We start from the raw sequence: 25,680 nt of genomic DNA on the forward strand, positions 1-25,680 counted from the left end.
TGGCAGGTTGATGGAAAAAGTGAAGTCGTATGGGGTTCAGGGTGTACTAGCTAGATGGATAAAGAACTGGCTGGGCAACAGGAGACAGAGAGTAGTGGTGGAAGGGAGTGTCTCAAAATGGAGAAGGGTGACTAGTGGTGTTCCACAGGGATCCGTGCTCGGACCACTGTTGTTTGTGATCTACATAAATGACCTGGAGGAAGGTATAGGTGGTCTGATTAGCAAGTTTGCAGATGATACTAAGGTTGGTGGAGTTGCAGATAGCGAGGAGGACTGTCAGAGAATACAACAAAATATAGATAGATTGGGGAGTTGGGCAGAGAAATGGCAGATGGAGTTCAATCCAGGCAAATGTGAGGTGATGCATTTTGGAAGATCAAATTCAAGAGCGGACTATATGGTCAATGGAAGGGTCCTGGGGAAAATTGATGTACAGAGAGATCTGGGAGTTCAGGTCCATTGTACCCTGAAGGTGGCAACGCAGTTTGATAGAGTAGTCAAGAAGGCATACAGCATGCTTGCCTTCATCGGACGGGGTATTGAGTACAAGAGTAGGCAGGTCATGTTACAGTTGTATAGGACTTTGGTTAGGCCACATTTGGAATACTGCGTGCAGTTCTGGTCGCCACATTACCAGAAGGATGTGGATGCTTTGGAGAGGGTGCAGAGGAGGTTCACCAGGATGTTGCCTGGTATGGAGGGTGCTAGCTATGAAGAAAGGTTGAGTAGATTAGGATTGTTTTCGTTGGAAAGACGGAGGTTGAGGGGGGACCTGATTGAGGTATACAAAATTATGAGAGGTATGGACAGGGTGGATAGCAACAAGCTTTTTCCAAGAGTGGGGGTGTCAGTTACAAGGGGTCATGATTTCAAGGTGAGAGGGGGGCAGTTTAAGGGAGATGTGCATGGAAAGTTTTTTACGCAGAGGGTGGTGGGTACCTGGAACGCTTTACCAGCGGAGGTGGTAGAGGCGGGCACGATAGCATCATTTAAGAGGCATCTAGACAGGTATATGAACGGCAGCAACAGAGGGAAGTAGACCTTGGAAAATAGGAGACAGGTTTAGATAAAGGATCTGGATCGGCGCAGGCTGGGAGGGCCGAAGGGCCTGTTCCTGTGCTGTAATTTTCTTTGTTCTTCTCTTTGTTCTTTGATCTAACTGAAGATTTTAATATTGTGCAAAGGAATGATAAAGTTGGTCCAGCCAAATTGTTTGGCATGGTTATCAGTTCAAGTACCAGGGAACATCTTTAAAATGAGGAGGTTAAGAAGGAAATTCAGAAAAAAAGTACTCTTAATAAAGTATAAGAATAATTATATACCAAAGAAAACCATTGAAATGAACAGCATTTACATGCCCAAAAGCAGTCTGAAATGGGAATATGAATGAATGGGTTTAAACACTTAGAAATATGCAGGCTTGTTTAGACAAATGTCTAATTCTTCTTCTTAAAAATGCTCATACTCTTAATTGATATAACACTGCTGAATGTGTGCTCCCGATTTGGGTACATTGCTTACACAAACCATTGACCACTTACTAAGGTACATAGAGGATTTGTGCTCAGGTTCAAAATGTCCAAAGAAGATATAATGTTGAACCAAAGTTAGCATAAGAAAGACTAGGGCAGAGATTATTTGCATTAGAAATTATAAATATTCCATAGCTAAACCACTGAAAAATCCCTAGATGTATAGCAAAACAAACATAGGAATTTGGGTTCAGCCAGCAAAATACTCCAGAGATGGGTACAAATCAGTAGATTTTCTTGAGGAAGTGATCAATCATCAATAATTTCACTGACAATAGGCACTGGGAACAAATCATCTCTGTAGACTTCCCCTAATTCAACTGATTATGGCAATTAAAACTAAAAAGTTTCATTGGCGATGTATCAATTCAATAATTCCTTTGTGTGCATAAATACCACTTTAAAGAGAAATAACAAATTCAAAAGTCTGAATCTTGCCAAAATTCAAATTGATATGATTAGAATGTAACTACTCCTTCTATCAAATATTTGTACTTAGTGTTTCAAGCTCGTATCAAAAATTGCTTAATTAATGTTTACACATTAGCCCAGAATTTGTGGCAGTAATAATAATGAGGCTTTCAGAGCTCATGGTTAACACTATCTAAAACTGACAGCAACATCTAGCATCAATTCATTAGCAATTAAGTGCAGAAATCCAATGATTACTGTCAGAAATACCTGCTCCACCACAGTATGTACTTTTGCAGTTTTCACCGATAGATTCAGCATTGAAATCACTCTGAAAGTGTGATTTAAATTAATTGCTAACTATTCTCATTCTGAAGACTGATAAAACAGTTAATGTCCTAGTCAATCAGGAGCATTTGACCGTTAGAAATGGTGTACCAAGTCAAAATTACTTAAAAAAAACCCCAACCTCTCTGGTCCTGGAAAAATTAGTTTTACAAATGTGGAATCTCATTTTCTCAAAAAAAGGTTGATTTTTTAAAAAGTGAAATTGTTTTTATTCAAGTTTGTGATTTGATATTTAGCTTTCCTTCTTAACCCTATGTGTATATTCCAATCTCTGTTTTGCTTTCTGTACAATGATTTGGGTTCAATTTATATTTCCTTCCTTTTACTTCCTGCTTTGCCAACTTTGAAAATTCTTCAATCTGATCAGTTGATCAGCACCTCTATTGTCCGCCCTACGCCAGAGTGCCACAGATCTCTTCCAGAAAGTACCAAATACAAATTGACATTGGAAAAGAGAAAGTCTGTACTCTAAAGACTGCTAAAACTTTGTGGGCAACGTCTTGTGAGGGGAACAGTGCCACTGGCTCAAAATTCCAGGCCACTATCCTAAACTTTGCAGATGCTTTCACATTATTGTATTTGCTGCATTCAATAACATCATCTCATTGCTGAATAATAAGTTTAATCGAGGTAAAAAAAAACCTGGCAGATGAAAGGGACAATGATACTGCAGTCATATTTCCTTCAGTCATAAAATACAAGTATCTGGCATGTATACATGCTTGCGAAATCTGGCTGACATTTGGAAAACAGGTCTACTGAGTGCAGGCTAGAATCTTGAATCTAAAGTTTCAGTAGTTTGCCAGTGCATCTGCTGGGGCAGCAATGTTTTTATGAGCTTTCTGGAAGCACTGAATGCGTTTTGCATCCACACCATTTCTGAGAAATAGAAATGCTACAGTAGAAGTGTAGAACAATTACAAATGCAAAACAAATAGCCCAAAAAAGAAAGGAAATACAGGGATTAATTTTACCACCCTAATCTTGGCATTAATCCCCTCTTTTGGCATACACGGATTCTCTAACCATATAAACACTTGAGGAAGTGGGATTAGGAAGTTCATATTACCACAACTCACTCCAACAAAATCTATAAAGTTTATTTTATGGCAGGATTTACCTGTGATCTACCTGTGGGTAGTCAAGCAATCGGATAAAGGAATTACAAATACAACAAAAGTAAAAGCCTTCTGGTCTTAAAAGAGTTTTGTGCCATAATTCATCAATGTTATTTTAAAAGTTAACTGATCCATTGGAGGGATTTTTACATTATTGCAACTATTTCGTCCACCAATCATATTTGCAAAACTGTGGTTTCCCAAAACCTTCTCAGAAAAATTAAACAATATTTTTTTTTAAATTTCCAATTAAAGTGCAATTTAGTGTGGCCAATCCACCTACCCTGCACATCTTTGGGTTGTGGGAGTGAAACCCACGCAAACACGGGGAGAATGTGCAAACTCCACACAGACAGTGACCTGGGGCCGGGATCGAATTCAGGTCCTCGGCGGCATGAGGCAGCAGTGCTAACCACTGCGTCACCATGCCTGAAACATTAAATAATAATAAGGAGAATAATACACAACAAACCTGTATGAACCCCTCACACAGAGACCATTGTCACATGTGAACTCTGTAATAGTACAGGATCTCCGCGTGCAATTCTGATGTTCATCTAAAGCATCAGAACAGTCAGAATCTCCATCACACACCCATGCTCTAGAGATGCACCTTCTCTGTGGGGGCTGGCTGTTTACACATGTAAATTCCAATTCTGTGCAGCTATGGTTTGCTGAAACAAAACACATTGAGATAAATAAGACGTTAACTCACCAGCAAACCTAACATTTACTGTTGGGATTTCAGATACCCAGATACTGACGTGTGGAAATGGATCAATGTGTGATACAGTATGGCATATCCTGCACATATTTAATGAGGCTGGAGGCAGGATCCCCCAGGCTCATTTGCATGGAATCTCACCAGTCAGCTCACCAATTCCAGGATGTAGCAAGGTGGCTAGTGTTTGTGGAAAAGTCTGTGAGAAAGGGGAAGCCAATAAGGAAAAGGGATGAGTGATAGCTGGCAATGTCCTGCTGGTTTCAGGTGGAGCTGGAAACAACACTTCTGTTTTTCCTGGTTTCACAATAAAGGTGAACCAGAAATGTTGGGCGCGATTCTCCCAACGGGAGATTAAGTGCCGACGCCGGAGTGAAAACCGGAGTGTTTCACTCTGGCGTCGGAGGCCGCTCCTCGCCCCCTATTCTCACACCCCCAGGGGGCTAGGAGCGGCGCCGCGTCAATTTCGCGCGCCGGGCCTTGGCGTCCGCATCAAAGCGGCGCCGCCTAAATGACGCAGCCGCCGGCGCTTAAATGATGTCACCCGCGCATGCGCAGGTTGGCCGGCGCCAACCCGCGCATGCACGGTGCCGTCCTCCCCGCAGGCGCCCTGCAAGACATGGAGGATTGATATTGCAGGGCGGCGGAGGGAAAAGAGGGCCTATTTTAGAGAGGTCAGCCCGCCGATCGGTGGGCACCTACCGCGGGCCAGACCCCCACTGAGCACCCCCCTAGTGCTTGATCCTCCCCCCCCACCCCACAGGCTGCACACACAGCGTTTGCGCGCTGTTCACGCCAGGAGCGACCAGGTGTGTTTGGCGCCGGCGTGAACCAGTCGTATTGAGCAGGCCGCTTGGCCCATCCGGACCAGAGAATCGCCACTCGACCGTTAGAAACGGCAAGCGGCGATTCTCCGAGCGGCCTGTCGTAAAACGCGGCACGCCACTTTGGGGGGGGGGGGGGGGGGGGTGGGAGAATCGCGTACGGGTGCCAGGGCGGCGTGGCGGGAATCACCCGGCACTCCCGCGATTCTCCCACCTGGCGTGGGGGTCAGAGAATTGCGCCCGTTGAAACTGAACTTTCAAAAGACAGTCTCCAATGTTATCTTTGAAGACAGCTTTGCTGTGAGGCGTCAGATAAAAAAAGAGTTGCAATTGAATTTTGAAAAGCAGACTGAAATAGTTGTAAAGACATCTCTTTGCATATGGAAAGAGGAGATTGCTTTCGGTTCTCATATCTGGAACTCTGTGGAGGGACCTTATATAATACTATTACAGGAGAAAGTAATGCTATGCAGACTGCCTACATAAGGGGCTCTTGGGTGCCTGCTTGACACATGCAAAATGAATGAAATGTGATCTAATCTTTAGTCAATGAGACTTCACAAGTAACTAAAGCTCGAAACTCTGCACTGATAGAATATAGTTGCTTTATATTGTTCTTCTGCCACTAGCTGGTGCCTTTTTCAGCCAGTAGTCACTACAGAGAAAATAAACATAGCAACAGCATTGCAGTGATGGTATCATCACATAAGTGTGCATAAGGATTCCCTATATTAATGCTGTGAAGTCAATGATGTGAGCATGCAGAAAAGAGAAACAGACAACTTTTTCTGCGGCCACTGGTGTGACGTCAGGATGATATGTTTCTCTTCACTGGTGCTAGGGTCAAGGAAGTCACTGAGCAATGATAGAACACTGAGGTGGGAAGGTGAACAAGCAGAGGTTGTGGTCTATATCAGTATCAATGACATAGGACAAAAGATGAGGCCTAAAGGCAGGGTTTAAGGAGCTACGAGATAGTTTGAAATGCAGAAGCTCAAAGATCATTCTGTCCTGATTACTCCTGATCCTTTGTGCTGGTGAGTGTAGAAATGGGAAGATAGAGCTGAAGAATATGTGGCAGTAGAGATTGTGCAAAAGAGAGAACTTCACGGGCGGGATTCTCCGAGCCTCCGCACTGAAGAATAGGGCGTCAGATAGGGCGATCGGGTCTGATGCCTTCCCGCGATTTTCCGCGGACCGGAGAATCGCCGCCAGCTGTGCGTGCACGGTCAATGCAGCACCGGTTGAGGGCCATCGAAAGAGGCCCCCGCGGCGATTCTCAGCCGGCATCTGGCCAAGTTCCCGCCAGCATTTTTCACTCATGCTTCCACCCGGCGGGAGCTCGGAGTGGCGGCTACGGACTCAGTATGTGGCCGCCCTGGTGGGGGGGCGGGGAGATCTGTCACCGGGGGGAGCCTCCAGGATGGCTAGGCCCGTGATCAGGGGGCACCGTTTGGCGGGTGCGCGATCATGGGGGGGGGGGGGGGCCTATGTTAGGGGCCGTTTTGCTGTGCGGGGCCACAGATGGCCTACGCGTGCATGCCTGATGTGCAAGGCCCCGTATCGGCAGCCGGACCTTTGTGGAGTACTCCGGCGCCCTGCAAGACACCTTCAAAACAGATAATCGCTCTGGACTTTCTCCAAGAAAATCCAGAGTGATTCGCGCCTGTTTTCTCGCGGGCGTGGGGACATAGCCCCATTTTCAGAGAATTCCAGTGAGCGGAGAATCAGCACCATTGGCGCCGGCACAGTCGGTGCCGGTTGGGGGCTGCTCTACGCGCCTCCCCTCTGGCGATTCTCCACCCGGGATGGGCCGGTGGCCGCCCAAAAAAGCCCGAGTAATGCTGGCGCTGTTCACATCTGGTCTTACCCAGCGGGACCTCAGCTTCCATTCTGCAGGGGGTGGCCTGGTGGAGGGGGAGGAGGGGGTGTTCCGACGCCGGGGTGGGGGGGGGGGGTCCTCCACCGTGGCCTGGCTCACAATCGGGGCCTACCGATCAGCCGGTCAGCCACTCGTGGTGGGGGCCTCTTTTGCTCCGCGCCGGCCCCTGCAGCCCTATGCCATGTTGCGTCGGGGCCAGCGCGGAGAAGGGAGCTACAGCGCATGCGCGCATTCGCGCCGGTCGCAGCATATATGCGCAGACCCGCGGCGCCCATTTGACGCCAGTATCGGCAGCTGGAGTGGCGTCGGTCGCTCCAGTGCTGTGCTGACCTCCTGTAGAACAAATGAAAAATTCTCACTCCGTTCAAAAACCCAGATCATAAATGCTGTAAAAAAGCAGAGCTCGCTCAAATCGCTTGACTTTTACTGTATTGAGCTTACCGTGGATCGGTTTTACCTAAATTAAATTGATGAGGCGGGGTGGAAAGTTACATTCAGGTAACAAACTCAGTCGAAACAGAAAAACATAGCGTGATGTCAGCTCATTCAGACAATGTCACTTGTCCCAATGTTTCTCACACATAGTTTCTCACACAACATAGGGGCCCCCCAAGATTGCATGCCCGCCAAACGGTTCCCCCTGATTGCGGGCCTAGAATCGCTGCTCCTGGGGAGCTGTTGACGCCGTGCTAAAATGCTATGGCATTTACGACAGCGTCAACACTTAGCCTCAGGATCAGAGAACCCCGCCCCTGACTTCTAGAAGCTATTACTCTGTCAATTACAGCCAACTAAAAGCTATTTCTCTTTAAAAGTGAATAAAAACCTCACAGATCAAACAATCGGAGAGGGTTTAAAGCCTTGTGATGTGTTTTGGCTTTCTATCAAGTAACAGCTGCTTCCTACACTTCTCTCTGAGGCATCAGGTATAAGGGAAAAGTCAGTGATTCTGATTCTGCCTGGATTGCTCTTTAGCATCCAGTCAGGAATGGCTGTTTGGGGGGGGGGGGGGGTCATATATGAGGTGGAGGGTCTCTGATATGGGTATCTCTGATATTGGGGATCTCTGATTTGGGGGATCTTTGATATGGACAGGGTCTCTGAAAAGTGTGTCTGATGGGGTGGTCAGGTCACCCTCATGTGTGCATGCTGTGCGGGGGGATGACCCAACAATTCCTGTGGATGTGGGGGTGGGGTGGTGATGATGCCCCTACTGTCAGCAGAGGAGAGGGTGGAGGGGGCGGAGGGGGGCCAGTGACCGGAACTCAGAATCAGGCCGGCCGTTCAAAATGGCGGCCCATCAGCAGGATTCAGAATGGAATACCAGGAGCTCCCCGCCGTGCATAAATTTGCATGGCAAGGCATAGTGAATTGCTCCTGGCTGCCACTCCTAGTGCCAGCACACCAGGAGCTATTCCACCCCGGCGGGCGAACATAGGCACGTGGCGGGAACGGAGAATCCCGCTGCTGGCAAGGGCGCGCCACCGAGGAACATGTAGCTGACGGAACGGAGAATCCTACCCATCATCTCCCAAATGGAGAATCGCAGTCTGGAACAAATATACTCACAGGGTGTTTTAATAGTACTGTTGGAGAGGGTTTAACAATCTTGGCAGGGATTTGGGGACTTGAGAGTAGATTCAGAAGGGAGAAGGTAAAAAGTTGCAAATGGTAGACTGAAAATTAATAAACGTTGCTGATAGGCAGATGAAACAAAAGCTAGAAAATAGACAAGGGGGGAGCTTGTCAGGGCTAGATGTCAGATAGTTCAATGCTAAAGCTCGAGGGAATAAGGTGGATGAGTTGAAATCAGAGATTGACACTTGGAAGAGTCGGGGGGCTAGCAGGTGAGTTGGGGGATGGGAGGGAGAACAGTGATGAGAAGAGCCATGATTCAAGTGTATAAAATTATGAGGGGTCCAGATGGAATGGTTAGGAAGGCCCTATCCACTTTGGTTGAGGGTGACATAACCAGTGACGAAACATTGAGGGTAATTGGTAAGAGGCAGAGAGTGGATTCAAGAGTGGTAATGATTTAGAGCATACTGCAAAAACCCACATAACATTAAAAAGTATATACTTGGATGTGCACTTGAAGGGGCTTAACCGACAAAGTTACGGATCAAGAGTTGAAAAGTGGGATTAGACGGCATAGCTACTTCTTGGTTGACCTCCTTCTGTGCTGCAAATTTCTATGATTCCATGAAATAGAGTTTACGAATGAGTGAATGGAATGCAATTACTCCATTGGTGACACCTACCACAGCTATGTCTCAGAGCTTCATCACTCATGTCCCCGCAATCATTGTCGCCATCACAGACCCAGGTTGAGGGGATACATCTGCTATTATCACACAGGAACTGTTGAGTTGAACAAGTGCGCTCTATGAGAACTAGAAAGATAACATAGCAGACAAAGCATGAAAATGTACAAATACACAGTCTTTGGAGTCACAATAATTCCAATCCAAAAGACATAGCTATATGCATACTTTTTAACTGTTCTTTGTGGATGTTTCTTCTGAAAGTTAGTGAGCAAAATAAAATGAGGCATAAAGTCAAGTAATGTCAGTGACTCAACAGTATTTAATTATGCATCATACTTACTACAAGTAGATGGTTCATCAGACCCATCAGTACAATCCATTCCACTATCACAGTACCAGTGTGATGGGATACAGCGCCCAGATGAGCAGCGGAACTCATTCTCTGCACAAGTTCCAGTGGCTAAAATTCAATCAAAAAGTTCAAACTTACACCAGCAAGCCAAATTCTTCATAGTGGTATACAATTAGGGAGAAAATTTTACTCAATTGTTCCTTGTATCACTGAAGAAATTGTAAGAGGTGAGAGATATCAAAAATTGCAGTGTTGCTGGCTACAGAGGGAAGAGGATGTGAACAATCTGACTGGCATATTGGAAACTGATAGCGAGAAATAGGAAGACAGGACATTACATTCGATGAAACCTAATTTATTTGTCATTTGGAAATGGTGTCATCTCAGCTTTGTAAATATATTTGTTTGGGAATAAGAATGATAGAGGTAAGTTCTATAATCCACCTACTATCCATTCACTGAGAGCAGTTATTCATAATAATAGCTGAATAGGAGATGGCATTTCCAAGGATGCCTATTTGCATCATCATAGCATTTTACTAAATAGTAGGGAGCAATTATGTCTATTCGTATCAGCGGTGCTCTCTGAAAAAATGTTTGCTTAGTTTCAATCCCCTGTGCCATACCTATTTTACCCCCTCCAAATATTTGCCAATTGCCTTCTATCATGGATTCTGCCACAGTTTCAGGTAGGACATTTTATGTCTTGAAATCATCGGCGTATAATTATTTTTCCAAATTTTCCATTTGCTCATTTGATGATCTAAACTTTGCTCTCTTTAGGACACAACATACAGTGGAAATTTGTTTTTGTGTTTGTTTCATCAAAATGCTTCATGATTTTAAACACCTCTCTTAAATCTCAATATGCTCCACGTGTGTAAGATTTGTCAATGCATTTGTTTTGCATGGTATAGAGGACAAAAATCAAAAGTACAAAGACTGCATTCTCTGTGCTTTTATCCAATGGTTGTATAATGCCTTATGTGTTGGAGCAAACGTTCTTTGCTTCATATAAAAATCTAGCCATCCCTTGAAACCTGGAGGTAAAGATTAGATTAAATTTAACCAGAAACCATTTGCACACTGTTTTGTACTGAACTAACATTTGAGTTTTTAAGCAATGCACACTTTCATTGTACTAAAGACTGCATTATGTTTCGCACTGTGTTCCTTATCCTATTGCAATTTGTGCATTGAAAACAAAACTGAATTGATAGTGCTCAAGTACTAAGTAAACACAAGGGGCGAAATTCTCCCCTATCCGGCAGGGCGGGGGGGTCCTGGCGTAGCGGAGTGGCCCAATCATTCCGCCGTCGGGCCTACCAAAGGTGCAGAGAACCGTACCTTTAGGGGCTAGGCCTGCGCCGGAGTGGCTCCCGCTCCGCCGACTGGCGGCAACAGCCTTTGGCGCCATGCCGATCGGCGGGGTGGAGGGGGTCTCTCCCGCCTCTGCCATGGTGGAGGCGGCGGAAGAAAAAGAGTGCCCCCACGGCACAGGCAGGCCCGCCCGCTGATCGGTGGGCCCCGATCGCGGGCCAGGCCATCGGGGGGCATCCCCCGGGGTCCGATCGCTCCATGCCCCCTCCAGGACCCTGGGGCCCGCTCGGGCCGCCTGCTCCCACCGGCACAGAGGTGGTTTAAACCACGTCGGCGGGAGAGGCCTGACAGCGGCGGGACTTCGGCCCATTGCGGGTCGGAGAATCGCCACGGGGGGCCCGCCGACCGACGCGATTCCCGCCCCCGCCGATTCACGGGTGGCGGAGAATTCCGGCCACGGCGGAGGCGGGATTTACAAAGGCCCCGGGCGATTCCCCGACCCTGCGGCGGGTCAGAGGATTCTGCCCAAGGTGCATTTAATCAATCCACTACTAAGTGTGCCCTTTTAGCATGGTAACATTTAGATGCAATATTCAGTTTATGATTAAAAACTTTTACACAACAGTTAACCAAAATATTAGTGCATTAAATAACGTATGAGTCAACAATCTGAGCAGAAATTACTAAGTGTATAGCTACGGTCTCTGTATATATACAGAATACATACCACAGTGGGTGGCGCTCTCGTCGCTCATATCACCACAATCATTATCTCCATCACAAAGATAAGTGCGAGGAATACAGATGTTGGTTGTTTGACATTTTGCATAGCCAGACTGGCAGGTCCGATCAGCTACAGGCAAGCGTTGGGGAAAAAGCAGTTTGGTGAAACATCTTTATAAAAAATAATTGTACGCATGATGTTGTGAATCATTAGCAGTATTCATGAATCTGACAAATCTGTTTCAAAACTGAATAATTTTGTCTTTGGCTTAATCTGTGTATTTAACTGAAATAGCATCTAAGCTTTCAAAACGGAAACCGACTTCGCAAATCCTCAATCTGGCAGCAGAGAGTAACACTTGTAAGATTCCATTCCTTTTATGGATTGGAAAATTGGGTGTAATGTAAGCCTTTTTTTTAAATACACTATTATATTCAGAGATGTATGGATTGATCGAAAAAATGGTCAATGTATATGCCCCAAATTGGGATGATGTGGATTTTATAAAGAGACTGCTGGGGAAGATACCTGACCTGGACTCACACAAGCTGATTATGGGAGGTGATTTTAACACAGTCCTTGACCCCGGCCTGGACCTGTCATGTTCAAAAACGGGTAGGGTGCAGGCAATGGCAAAGGAACTGAGGGGGTTCATGGAGCAAATGGGGGGGGGGGGGGTTTGACCGATGGAGGGCTAGTCGGCCGACAGGGAAGGAGTTTTCGTTCTATTCACATGTTCATAAGGTGTATTCCCGAATTGATTTTTTCATCATGAGCAGGGATTTGCTGGCGGGGGTGACGGACGTAGAATATTCGGCGATTACTAATTCGGACCATGCTCCACATTGGGTGGATCGGCAGGTTTGTAAGGAAAGCTTTCAGCGCCCACAATGGAGGTTAGAGGTTGGACTGCTGGCGGACGAGGAGGTGAGTGAGAGGGTGAAGAAATGTATGCAAAACTACCTGCAGCTCAATGACACAGGAAAAGTCTCAGCTGCGGTGCTCTGGGAGGCGTTGAAGGCAGTTGTGAGAGGGGAGCTGATCTCAATCCGAGCCCATAGGGACAGGACAGACAGGGCAGAAACGGACCGACTGGTAAAGGAGATTTTGCAGATAGACAGGAGGTACGTGGAGACCCCGAGGGCAGACGAAGGCTACAGACTGAGTTTGGGATGTTGTCCACAGGTAAGGCTGTGGAGCAGCTAAGGAAGGCGAGGGGCGCGATTTATGAGCATGGGGAGAAAGCCAGTAGAATGCTTGCACGGCAATTGAGGAAGAGGGAGGCGGCCAGGGAAATAGGGAAGGTAGTCTGCGGGGGTGGGGGGGGGGGGGGGGGGGGGGGGGGGGGAACGACTTGGTAGGGGATCCGGCAGGACTGAACAAGGTGTTTAGGGAATTCTACACTAAGCTTTATACCTCGGAACACCCCGCGGGGCCGGAGGGGATGAGGCGCTTTTTGGACGGACTGACCTTCCCAAAAGTGGGTAGGGGGTTGGTAGACGGGCTGGGGGCCCCGGTTAGGGCCGAAGAAATATTGAAGGGCTTGAGAGCCATGCGATCGGGTAAAACCCCGGGGCTGGATGGGTATCCGGTGGAGTTCTATAAAAAGTTCTGTGAGATAGTGGGGCCGCTGCTGGTTAGGGTTTTTAATGAGGCAAGAGACAGAGGGGTTTTACCCCCGATGATGTCACAGGCCACCATCTCCCTGATACTGCAACGGGACAAAGACCCAGAGGCATGTGGGTCCTATAGGCCGATCTCTCTGCTCAATGTAGATGCAAAATTACTGGCCAAGGTTTTAGCTTCTAGGATTGAGGAATGTGCCGGACGTTATTATGGAAGACCAAACTGGGTTCGTCAAGGGTAGGCAGCTGGTGGCCAACCTAAGAAGGCTGCTAAATGTGATCATGATGCCCCCGGAGAGTAGGGAGGTAGAGGTAGTCGTGGCAATGGATGCCAAAAAGGCTTTTGACCGGGTTGGGTGGGACTACTTACGGGAGGTGTTGGGACAATTTGGGTTCGGGGGGGGTATTATCGACTGGGTTAGGCTGCTGTACCGGGCTTCGGAGGCTTGTGTACGGACAAATAGGACGATGTCTGGCTACTTTAGACTGTACCAAGGGACAAGGCAGGGGTGCCCTCTCTCCCCACTGCTGTTTGCGCTAGCAATAGAGCTGCTGGAAATTGCTCTGAGAACTTCAAGAGGCTGGAACGGGCTGGTACGGGGGGGATGTGGAACACAGAGCCTCGTTATACGCCGACGACCTGCTCTTATACATCACGGATCCAGTGGCTGGGATGGATGGATTCATGGGAATCTTGAGGGAATTCGGCCGGTTCTCGGGGTATAACTGAACATGGCAAAGAGTGAATTGTTTGTCCTCCAGGCGAGGGGCCAGGAGGGTCGGCTGAAGGGGATGCCATTTAGGTTAGTAGGGAACAGTTTCAGGTACTTAGGGATACAGGTGGCGTGAGACTGGGGTCAGTTGCACAAGTTGAACTTATCCCGGTTGGTGGAGCAAATGAGGGTCGAGTTTCAGAGGTGGGATGCGATCCCACTATCTCTAGCGGGGAGAGTGCAGACGGTGAAAATGACGATCCTCCCGAGATTCCTGTTCGTATTCCAGTGTCTCCCCATTTTCATTCCGCGGTCCTTTTTTAAGAGGGTCAATAAAATGATTATGGAATATGTGTGGGCGGGAAAGTCCCTGCGGGTGAAGAGGGTGATGCTCGAGAGGAGCCGAGGGGAAGGGGGGCTGGCGTTGCCAAACTTTAGTAATTACTACTGGTTGGCCAACATAGCTATGATAAGGAAATGGATGGTGGGTGTGGGGTCGGTTTGGGGGCGGATGGAGGCCACATCGTGTAGGGACACCAGTTTGGCAGCCCTGGTTACGACGCCCCTGCCGCTCTCGCCGGCACAGTACTCCACCAGCCTATAGTGGTGGCGACTTTGCAGTTCTGGGGCCAATGGAGGAGGCACATGGGGGAAGTGAGAGCATCGGTTTGGCCCCCAATTTGCGATAATCACTGGTTTTCCCCGGGGAATATGGACAGTGGGTTCCGAATATGGCGGAGGGCTGTGATCGAGAGGATGGGGGATCAGTTCTTAGAAGGGAGCTTCCCGAGCATGAGGGCGCTGGAGGAGAAATTTGGGCTGGCAAGAGGGAATGATTTCAGGTACTTGCAGGTGCGGGACTTTCTACGCAGACAGATTCCATCCTTCCCACCCCTGCCACTTAGGGGGATCCAGGACAAGGTAGTGTCCAGTGGATGGGTGGGGGAGTGGGGGAGGGGAGGGTCTTGGATATATATAAAGAACTTATGGGGGCAGAGGAGACACAGACCGTGGAGCTGAAGCTTAAGTGGGAAGAGGAGCTCGGAGGTGAGATAGAAGAGGGCTTATGGGCAGAGGCTTTGAGTAGGGTAAACGTGGCCACAACATGGGCTAGGCTCAGCCTGATCCAATTCAAGGTCGTCCACAGGGCCCACATGACAGTGGCCCGGAAGAGTAAGTTCTTTGGATTGGAGGACAGATGCACCAGATGTGCGGGAGGACCAGCGAACCATGGCCACCTGTTCTGGGCATATCCCAAACTCAGGCGGTACTGGCAGGGATTCGCGGACATTATGTCCCAGATACTGAAAACAAGGGTGGTGATGAGTCCAGAGGTGGCAATTTTTGGGGTTTCGGAGGACCCGGGAGTCCAGGAGGAGAGGTAGGCCGAAGTTCTGGTCTTTGCTTCCCTGGTAGCCCGGCAATGAATACTGCTGGCATGGAGGGAATCAAAGCCCCCGAAGTCGGAGGCCTGGCGGATATGGCGAGCTTTCTCGGACTGGAGAAAATTAAGTTCACTCTGAGAGGGTCACTGTCAGAGTTCGCCCGGATGTGGCCTGGAGTTCGCCCGGAGGTGGCAACCATTTATCTTCGTGGAAAATTAATTGTCAGCAGGGGGAGGGAGCGGGAGCGGGAGTTAGGGCAACGTAGATTAGGGGGTTAATTAGGCAGGTCCTTGTGGGATTGGAGCTGGTTTTTGCACTATGTTGATTGTTCTTTGCACACTGTTCTGTACTGTTGCTGTTTACTATGCCAAAATGCCTCAATAAAATTGTTTATTAAAAAAATATATGTTTTTCCAAACCACAATCAAATTCCGAGGCCATATTATGCAGGCAACTGGAATAATGGCAGACCTACAGAAAACAGAAGCCATAAAGAATTCCCGCTGCCCAGAAATAGCATCAAATTGTTAAGGTCTATAGGTTTGGTGAACCAACTGGGAAAATTCCTACCTCACTTAGCCCAAGTAAATGTACATCCAAGACAACTCATGCAACAAAACTAGGTGCAGTGCTGTACTGTGCACCAATAACAATTATTTGAACAAATAAAAACTATGCTGATATCTTTGGGGATCCCAGTTCACTATGATCCCGAACATCCAACTATTGTAGTGGTGGATGTATCAGCAACCGGACAGGGAGCAGTGTTATTCCAAGTCCAGAGCAATGGCGTGGGATGATCTGTCTATTATGCATCAAGGTCCTTAACCGAGATCGCACGGTAGCACAGTGGTTAGCACAGCCCCAGGGAAGCGGGTTCCATTCTGGCCTTGTGTGACTGTGTGGAGTCTGCACGTTCTCCCCGTGTCTGCGTGGGTTTCCTCCGGGTGCTCTGGTCTCCTCCCAGATGTGCAGGTTAGGTGATTTGGCTAAATTGTCCCTTAATGTCCAGTGGTTAAATGAGGTTGCGGAGGAGTGGCCTAGATAGCGTTCTCTTTCAGAGAGTCTGCGCATACTCAATGGGCGAAATGGCCACCTTCTGCACTGGAGGCATTCTGTGCAGTCTGAGAACAGCATTACGCTATTCGAGGAAAAGACACTCTTACAGTGACCTGGCCATGTGAAGTTTTTTCTGATTATGTCTTGAGCCTACAGAGCAAGATTGAAACTGATCACAAACCATTGGTAACTTAGTTGAGCAACAAGGAAATCATGAAGATCTCACCCTGAATCCAAAGATTCAAATTTAGGCTCATGCGAGATGACGCTATTGCGGAGTATGTGCAGGGTAAAACCAGACCACAGCCAACACTCTGTCATGGATACTCACCAATGACCCATAACAAAAAATAAGACTTTCATTGAGGAAGTTGAGGCCGTCACAGCCCTAACCACTCAATACTTGCCAGCACCATAGTGGAAGTTGTAGAGTTGATTGGCTCATAGACAAGATGGAGCATGTATGCAGATTCGCACATGCTGCCCGATTGGATGGCCATTGTATATTCCGAGTTACCCTGTCCTGAGCAAATATTTTGAACAACGTAACCTTGTTAGCATAATGCATGACCTCTTCGTCTATGACCTGTGATTAGTAGTACCACGGACTCTCTGTCTGGAAATCCTCCAGAAGATTCACCAAGGACACCTTGGGAATGCCAAGTGTCAGGCAAGTGTGCAACAGTCTACATGATGTCTGGCTATTTCACGCTCTATCAAAGACATCGGGCTGGATTCTCCAATTGCCGACAGTGAAACTGCATTCGCGATTGGCCAAGAATCTGTCTTGACGTCGAAATCTGGGAAAGCACCGTTTTTCAGATGCTCAGCCCCCTCCAAAACGGCATCATCGGTGAATACGCTGCACGCCATTGGGACGGCCTCAGGACGTCACTTGAAGGCCCTCCACCGATGCTCCTCCCCTGATGGGCCAACTTCCCGACGGCGGGGGTGTGAGTGCTGTGAGGTTTCGTCAACCTCACGTGGCGGCTGTGGACTGTGTCCAGCTGCGCCACAGTCAGGGGAGGGAGATCCAATCTGTTGGTCGGGGTGGGGGCTTCAGCTGGGGCTGGGGGGAGTGGTCCAGGGATGGAGAGAGGGTTACAGGGGGGCACTATCTGGCAGGCTGGGTCCGCGCGCAGTGTTGTACGGCGTGACCGCCACAGGTCGCCGCTGTGCGCATGCGCTTCCACGGACCCGCCAATTTCCTGTCCGTATCTGCAGGTAAAGGGGCTTTACATAGCACGGCTGGTAGTCCCCCACCAGGCGGAGCATTGGTGCAGGAGCGGCGCTGATTTTTTTGGTCGCAAGACTAGACACATGCTCCGGACATAGTCTCAAAGTCAGAGAGTCCAGCCCATAGTTTTCAACTGCGTCATCTGTGCCATTGATATACAGGAACAGAAAAAAAATCACTACTGCCCTCCTCCTTCCCTGCTACTTCCCAACCTTGACCCCCAACTAACCCTCCATCCCCCAAACCCCCTTGCCCGTGACTCACCGTCTGACCTGACCTGAGTAACCCTGACTACCAGCCTCCACCCCAACTCCTCAAACCCAACCTGAGAACCTCCACCACCAGATCCTGACCCTCAACACTCACCTACTGGATCTTGCCAACGGCGACCACCTGACGCCCCGCCCCTCCACTAGCCGGCTTATTGCCACCATGTGACCCTCAATAAGACCTGATTAGCCCCAATCCTTTTTTTAAAAAGTCTTTTAATTGGCATTTCCCATATTTATGAACAGCTGTGTATATACACATCACATTTTTCTCGCCCACACTAATTTACTTTATTATACAGAAAGGCTCAGTTTGTCCTTCGTTTAACTGACCCTATGTGCATTTTGTTGCCCTCTGGATTGATCTATGGTTCCTCCTCTTCCCCGTTGTCCCCCCCCCCCCCCCCAACTTGGCTTCGGCTGTGCTTTTCTTTTATTTTCCGGACAGGATGAAAAAAAAGGGGGGGTTGCCCCCCCCCCCCCAATCTCTCGTGGTTTCCCCATTTTCCCTTTGCCTCTCCCTCTCCCCCCAGGGTTGCGCAGTCTTTTGGTACCTCATCTATCTTAGCGTTTAAAAAAAAATTCTTATTAGGTTACTCCTCGTTGCTGGCCTCGAACAGGTTTTGGAACAGGCCGACAACTTGCCCCCAAGTATCCAGGAAGCCTTCCTCAGACCCTCGGGTTGCGTACTTAATCTTCTCCAGGTGGAGAAATTCCAAAAGGTCAGCGAGTCAGTCTGCAACTGTGGGTGGTGCTGCCGATCGCCAGCCGAGCAGGATTCTCCGGTGTGTGATTAGGGAAGCGAAAGCACGGGCGTTGGCTCCCCTTCCCCATGTGTAAATTTGGCTACTCTGATACCCCGAAGATTGCCACTACAGGGCATGGCTTCACCCTCACCCCCACAACCTTGGGCATTGCCTCGGAGAAGGCTGTCCACAACCCAGCAAGCGTGGGGCAAACCCAAAACATGTGGGTGTGGTTGGCTGGGCCCCTCTGGCACCGCTCACATTTGTCCTCAACCTCCGAGAAGAACCTGCTCATTCTGGTTCTGGTCAGGTGCACTCTGTGCATCACTTTTGAGTCAATGCATTTGAGCTGCATTAGGCTTAGCCTTGCGCAGGAGGAGGTGGAGTTAGCCCTGTTCAGTGCTTCGCTCCCGAATCCCCATCCTACCTCTGTCTCCAGTTCGTCCTCCCATTTCTGTCTGGTCCCGTCCAGTGGAGTCCGGGCTCTGTCCAATAGCTGTCTGTATATTTTCCCACATAGCCCCCCCTTCTCGTTGCTTGTGCCTATCAGGTCCTCTAGTAGTGTGGTTTCTGGGGCCCTGGGATACCCTACTGTCTCTTTGCGGAGGAAATGAATTTAAAAATGAAATGAAAATCGATTATTGTCACAAGTGGGCTTCAAATGAAGTTGCTGTGAAAAGCCCCTAGTCGCCACATTCCGGCGCCTGTTCGGGAAGGCTGGTACAGGAATTGAACCGTGCTGCTGGCCTGCCTTGGTCTGCTTTCAAAGCCAGAAATTTAGCCCTGTGCTAAACCAGCCCCAGTGTTTTATTTGGAGGTGTCTCATTTCCTATCCTTTTGCTAGCCTCCATTTCTTCGTCGGTTCACCTAGTGTCGCCAGTCTGTGCCCTATGTAGAAGTCCCCGACCGTCGTGCCCCCGTCCCGCCTCCATCTTTTGAAGGTGGTATCCAGCATGGCTGAGGGGAATTTGTGATTGCTGTATATGGGAGCCATGGGGGACATTTTGGCTATCCCGAAGTGTTGTCTCAGCTGGGTCCATGTTCACAGCGTGGCCGCTACCACAGGGCACGTTGTGTATCTTGTTGAGGAGGATGGGAGTGCTGCTGTGGCCAGGGCCCGGAGGGTCGTTCCTTTACAGGATGCCTCCTCCATTCTTCTTACCCAATGTTTGTTGGGTTGTTGTACCCATCCCCTCACTCTTTCTGCCGTTGCTGCCCAGTGATAATATTGTAGGTTTGGTAAGGCCAAGCCTCCTTTGAAGAGTGGGGACAGGGGGCAGCCCTCTCTTGTTCCTCTCTGCAGCTGGAAGTATTCAGAGCTGGTGGTGTTAGTTCGGACGCTCGCTTTGGGAGCGTTGTACAGGAGCCTCACCCAGGCAGTGAACCCCACTCCTAGCCCAAACCTTTCCAGTACCTCGAGGCGGTAGTTCCATTCGACTCTATTGAAGGCCTTTTCTGCGTCCAGGGAGACGATCACCTCTGGTGTTCTCTCCCCCGAGGGGGTCATTGTTACGTTCAGCAGCCGCTGATGTTTGCTATAAGCTGCCTACCCTTGATAAAGCCCGTTTGGTCCTCTGCGACCACCTCTGGTACACAGCCCTCCAGCCTTTCGGCCGGGACCTTTGCGAGTATTTTCGCATCCACGTTCAGCAGTGAAATGGGTCTGTATGATCCACATTCCGTCAGGTCTTTATATTTTCTGGGTATTAGTGAGATTGTGGCCTGTGCTAGAGTGGGGGGGCAGGATGCCCCTTGCTAGTGAGTCCGCGAACATGTCCCTTAAGTATGGGGCTAGGACTGGTGCAAATTTTTTGTAGAAGTCTGCCGGGAACCCATCGGGTCCCGGTGCCTTCCCCGCCTGCATGGAGCTGATGCTCTCCATGATTTCTCCCAGGTCTATTGGTGCTTCCAGCTCCCCTCGTCTGTCTTCCCCCACAACTGGTAGTTCCAGTGCGTCTAGGAACTGTTTCATACCCGCGCTCCCGTTGGGGTGCTCAGAGGCATACAGTCCCCGGTAGAAGGTCTCAAATGCCCGATTGATCTCCTTTGGTTCTGTTACCAGTCTGCCTCTGCTATCCTTTACCTGCGCTATTTCCCTAGTGGCTGCCTGCTTTCTCAGCTGGTGAGCCAATAGGCAGCCAGCCTTGTCTCCGTGTTCGTAGAAGGTCCCCAGTGTCTGGCAGAGTTGGAACACTGCTTTCCTAGTGGATGGCAGGTTAAAGTCCATTTGCAGCTTTTATCTCTCTGCCAGCAGCTCTATGGTCCATGTCCAGCCTCCATATGGGGCTCTGTGCCTGCCTGGTCAGAGGTAACTATCGCGGAGTACTCCGTTCCCGTGATCCCTGGAAGCACCGATTTCCCCACTGCAAAGAAGTCGATACGGGTGTGTACCTTGTGTACTTGTGAGAAGTATGAAAATTCCTTCTCTCCCGGGTGCAGGAACCTCCATGGGTCCACTGCCCCCATCTGCTCCATAAATGCTCCTAGTTCCCTAGCCATTCCAGTCTTTTTCCCTGCTCTGGGGTTTGATCGGTCGGTCAGTGGGTCCTGTATACAGTTGAAGTTGCCTCCCATGATCAGTCAGTGTGTGTCAAGGTCGGGGATTTCTGCCATGGTCTTCTTTATGAATTCTGAGTTGTCCCAGTTGGGAGCATACACATTTACCAGTATGACAGGTGGCCCATCCAGGACACCACTGACCATGACGTACCGTCCCCCTGGGTCCGTAACTGTCTTGGTTTCCGTGAACCTCGTCCTCTTACTAATTAATATTGCTACGCTCCCCCAGCACTCGTCCCATAGAATGAGTGGTATGTCTGTCCCACCCAGCCCTTTCGTACCAGCAGTCGGTCCTTCTCCCTCAGGTGCGTCTCTTGTAGGTAGATCATGTCTGCTTTTAGGCTTCTTAGGTGGGTGAAGACTCTGGATCTTTTCACCGGGCCGTTGAGTCCCCTTAAGTTCCGGGTAACAATCCTGGTGGGGGGTTTTCGAGCCCCCGGTCCTGCGGGATCACCCACACTTACCTGGTGAACGCGCACCTGGACTCCAGGGTTTCCCTTCGTTAGGGGTCCGTCCAAAATGGCCATGGTAGCCGCTCTTGCCATGAGGTCGGGCCCCAGGGCTCCGGGGTTTCCTTTTGTCCAGGATGCACCCAACATGGCCGCCAGCTATTTGTACACCACGTGGCTGCGCCCCTGCACTCCAGGGTCTCCCTTCGCCCTGAAGCCGTGTTTGTGGCGCCATCTTGGTTCCTCACCCTGCTCCATGCCTGCCGAGGCCTGTGTTCGTGCTGCTTATCTACCTCACCCTTCTCTTTGCTTCTCTTTTGTTCTGCATTCTCCCCTGACTCCTCTCCCCCCCATAGTCCCTGTCGCTCTGTCCCTCCCGTGTTCTTCCCCCCCTTCTTCCCCGCCCCCCCCCCCCTCTTTGTGCCAGGTGCTCCCTCTCCCCTGGGAAGCGCTCCGTGGCCCTCCTTTCTTCTTGCCCTCTTCCTTTCTTCCTGCCCTCGCTAGCTCGGTGGCCCCCTTCCCAGTACTTGCCCTGCTCTGGTCCTGTTTTACCTTCCTTTTGCTAGCCCTTATCTCACCCTCCTGTCCACCTTTCTCACCCTCATTTACCTTGCTTCACTCCCCCCATTGCATTGAGAGATGGACAAGCCCGTGAACGAGTTAGCACAGCCCTGCGCAGTATACCAAACACGTGTGTACAGTTTCTGATCTTATTGTGATCTTATTGTCTCGGTTTGCGATATGCCCTCCGCTCTTTGTTCCGATTCTTCCTTTCTTTTCCATCCCCTTCGCTTTCATGATGGCCGTTGCGGCTGTCCCTCCCCCAGTTTGTTCGCTCTAACGAACGCTGCCTCTGGGGTGTTAAAAAACAGCTCCTTCCCCTCAAATGTTACCCAGAGTTTGGCCGGGAATAACATCCCAAACTGCACATTACTTTTGTAGAGTGCTGATTTGGCCCTTTGAATTCAGCCCTTCTTTTGGCCAGGTCCGCACCAATGTCCTGGTACACCCTTTATGATCTTTCCTTCCCATGTGCTCAATTCCGTCTGCCGGGCCCACTTTAGGATGTTTTCCTTGTCTTGGAACCTGTGCAGCTTCATGATAATCGCTCTGGGCTGCTCCCCGGCTTTGGGCCTGGGTCAGAGCGACCTGTGCGCCCTGTCGATTCCTGGGGGGTTTGGAAATTTCTCCCTTCCCACTAGCTTGCCCAGCATTTGGGTGACGTAGCCTATTAGGTCTCTACCCTCCATCCCCTCTGGCAGACACACTATTTTAACATTCTGCCGTCTGGACCTATTTTCCTGGTCCTCCACTTTCCCTCTTAGGCTCCCCTGGGTCGCTACCAGCCTTTTCACTTCGGTTTCCTGAGTTACCATCCTGTCATACATACATATACATACAATTTACAGTGCAGAAGGAGGCCATTCAGCCTATCGAGTCTGCACCGGCTCTTGGAACGAGCACCCTACCCAAGGTCAACACCTCCACCTATCCCATAACCCAGTAACCCCACCCAACATTAAGGGCAATTTTGGACACTAAGGGCAATTTATCATGGCCAATCCACCTAACCTGCACATCTTTGGACTGTGGGAGGAAACCGGAGCACCCGGAGGAAACCCACGCACACACGGGGAGGATGTGCAGACTCCGCACAGACAGTGACCCAAGCCGGGAATCGAACCTGGGACCCTGGAGCTGTGAAGCATTTGTGCTATCCACAATGCTACCGTGCTACCGCTCTGGTCTGAGGTGACCTCTCCAACTCCTGAATCATTTTCTCCTGCGCCTCCACCTTCCTTTCCAGGCCATCGCTGGTTCGCTGCATTTTGTCTCCGCCGCATCTCCTTCATCATTGTGTGGAGCTACATCCAGAGTGCCTCCCTCATGGCGTTCATCTCCGTTTTTATCTCCTCCTTTATGGCGTCTATTTCCGATTTCAGCATGCTTCTCCATTCTTCCCAATGTGCAGGGGTGGGGTTGGGGGGGGGGGGGGGGGGGGGGGTGGCCCCGTCCTGTTCCTACTCCGCTGCTCGGCCCACTAGCTTTTCCGCTTCCTGGTTTGCCTGAACCTCCGCCTCGCCCCGTGGGGTCGTCTGTCTGCACGTTCGCAGCTTCTGCTTTTTTCTTTGCCTTCGCCATCGGAAGTCAATTAACCCCAATCCTGAGAACCACTCTGGGCCTAACTAGTCCCCCCCCCCCCATCCATTTACCCACTCACCCACTGTACCCACCTTACCTAGTTATCACAGAATCATAGAAACCCTACAGTGCAGAAGGAGGTCAATTGGCCTATTGAGTCTACAGCGACCATTTGAAAGAGCACTCTACCAAGGTCCACTCCCCCACCCCCGCTCTCTCTCCGTGAGCTAGCCTGCACATCTTTGGACACTGAGGGGCAATATAGCATGGCCAATCCACCTAACCTGCACATTTTTGGATTGTGGGAGGAAACGGAGCACCTGGAAGAAACAAGCACCTGGAGAACATGCAAACTCCACACAGTCACGAAAGGCCCAAATTGAACCCGGGTCCCTGACACTGTGAGACAACAGTGCTAATTACTGTGCCCCCTACTCAGTTTCCACTCTACTCAGCTTCCACTCGACCCACTTACCTCACAGGCGTCTGACATACACTTACCTCTGACATACACTGATGCACTCAGCCAATAACACACAGGCCCAGATCTTCCGGTCTCTTTTGGAAGGTCTGGCCCTATGACCCCATAGGATTGACTGGGAAGTTTAAATTCCGGTCAGCAATTCCTTTGCTACCTGTGATCCTCTGAAAATGCCTCCAGCTCTGAGTTACAGTCAGAGACTTCAAACAGTTCTGATGTGCTTACCTGGATAATTATCCAAGAAATGATAGACTGAAAAATCCTCGTCCAACTCCTGAGGAACTATCCAACTGGCACCGATGGCACCTCTTTCACCAACTGAATAAGCTCTCCTAACCCCAAGACCCCCTCGATAGCCCATCTCCCTCTGAGAATATCTGACTAGCTGCAAATTCCTCCTCTTCCCTGGCCCCAACCTCCTGCAATCTGACCTTTCATTCCTCCACCAGCAGATTCCCGCACTGACACCCCTCACTCCCCCGGACCCTCCTGACTAGCTCCACAATCGACATCCCACTGAACTCTTAACTTCCCCCCACAAAGCTAGAACATAGAACATAGAACATTACAGCGCAGTACAGGCCCTTCGGCCCTCGATGTTGCACCGACCTGTGAAACCACTCTAAAGCTCATCTACACTATTCCCTTATCATCCATATGTTTACCAATGACCATTTAAATGCCCTTAATGTCGGCGAGTCCACCACTGTTGCAGGCAGGGCATTCCACACCCTTACTACTCTCTGAGTAAGGAACCTATCTCTGACATCTGTCCTATATCTATCCCCCTCAATTTAAAGCTATGTCCCCTCATGCTAGCCATCACCATCTGAGGAAAAAAGCTCTCACTGTCCATCCTATCTAATCCTCTGATCATCTTGTATGCCTCAATTAAGTCACCTCTTAACCTTCTTCTCTCTAACGAAAACAGCCTTAAGTCCCTCAACCTTTCCTCATAAGATCTTCCCTCCATACCAGGCAACATCCTGGTAAATCTCCTCTGCACCCTTTCCAATGCTTCCATATCCTTCCTATCATGCGGCAACCAGAACTGTACGCAATACTCCAAATGCGGCCGCACCAGAGTTTTGTACAGTTGCAACATGACCTCATGGCTCCGAAATGTAATCCCTCTACCAATAAAAGCTAACACACTGTATGCCTTCTTAACAACCCTCTCAACCTGGGTGGCAACTCTCAGGGATCTATGTACATGGACACCGAGATCTCTCTGCTCATCCACACTACCAAGAATCTTACCATTAGCCCAGTACTCTGTCTTCCTGTTACTCCTTCCAAAATGAATCACCTCACACTTTTCTGCATTAAACTCCATTTTCCACCTCTCAGCCCAGCTCTGCAGCTTATCTATGTCCCTCTGTAACCTGCAACATCCTTCCTCACTGTCCACAACTCCACCAACTTTAGTGTCATCTGCAAATTTATTCACCCAACCTTCTACTCCCTCCTCCAGGTCATTTATAAAAATGACAAAAAGCATTGGCCCCAAAACAGA

General features: G+C 49.4%; 1 protein-coding gene across 4 annotated transcripts in view; it reads right to left on the minus strand.

Annotated features, from left to right (window-relative positions):
- lrp2a (low density lipoprotein receptor-related protein 2a) overlaps positions 1–25,680 on the minus strand; it is a 432,071-nt gene that overhangs the window by 117,902 nt on the left and 288,489 nt on the right. For all 4 annotated transcript variants that reach the window (XM_038789773.1, XM_038789772.1, XM_038789771.1 and 1 more), the window contains 4 exons: positions 11,503–11,628; positions 9,444–9,563; positions 9,098–9,229; positions 3,882–4,083 (listed from right to left, as the gene is read on the minus strand). In XM_038789773.1, coding sequence (XP_038645701.1) covers positions 3,882–4,083; positions 9,098–9,229; positions 9,444–9,563; positions 11,503–11,628 — 580 coding nt within the window. The remainder of the gene's footprint in view (positions 1–3,881; positions 4,084–9,097; positions 9,230–9,443; positions 9,564–11,502; positions 11,629–25,680) is intronic.

Source organism: Scyliorhinus canicula, chromosome 2 (assembly GCF_902713615.1).
Source record: "Scyliorhinus canicula chromosome 2, sScyCan1.1, whole genome shotgun sequence".
In the NCBI taxonomy this organism is placed as follows: Eukaryota; Metazoa; Chordata; class Chondrichthyes; order Carcharhiniformes; family Scyliorhinidae; genus Scyliorhinus; species Scyliorhinus canicula.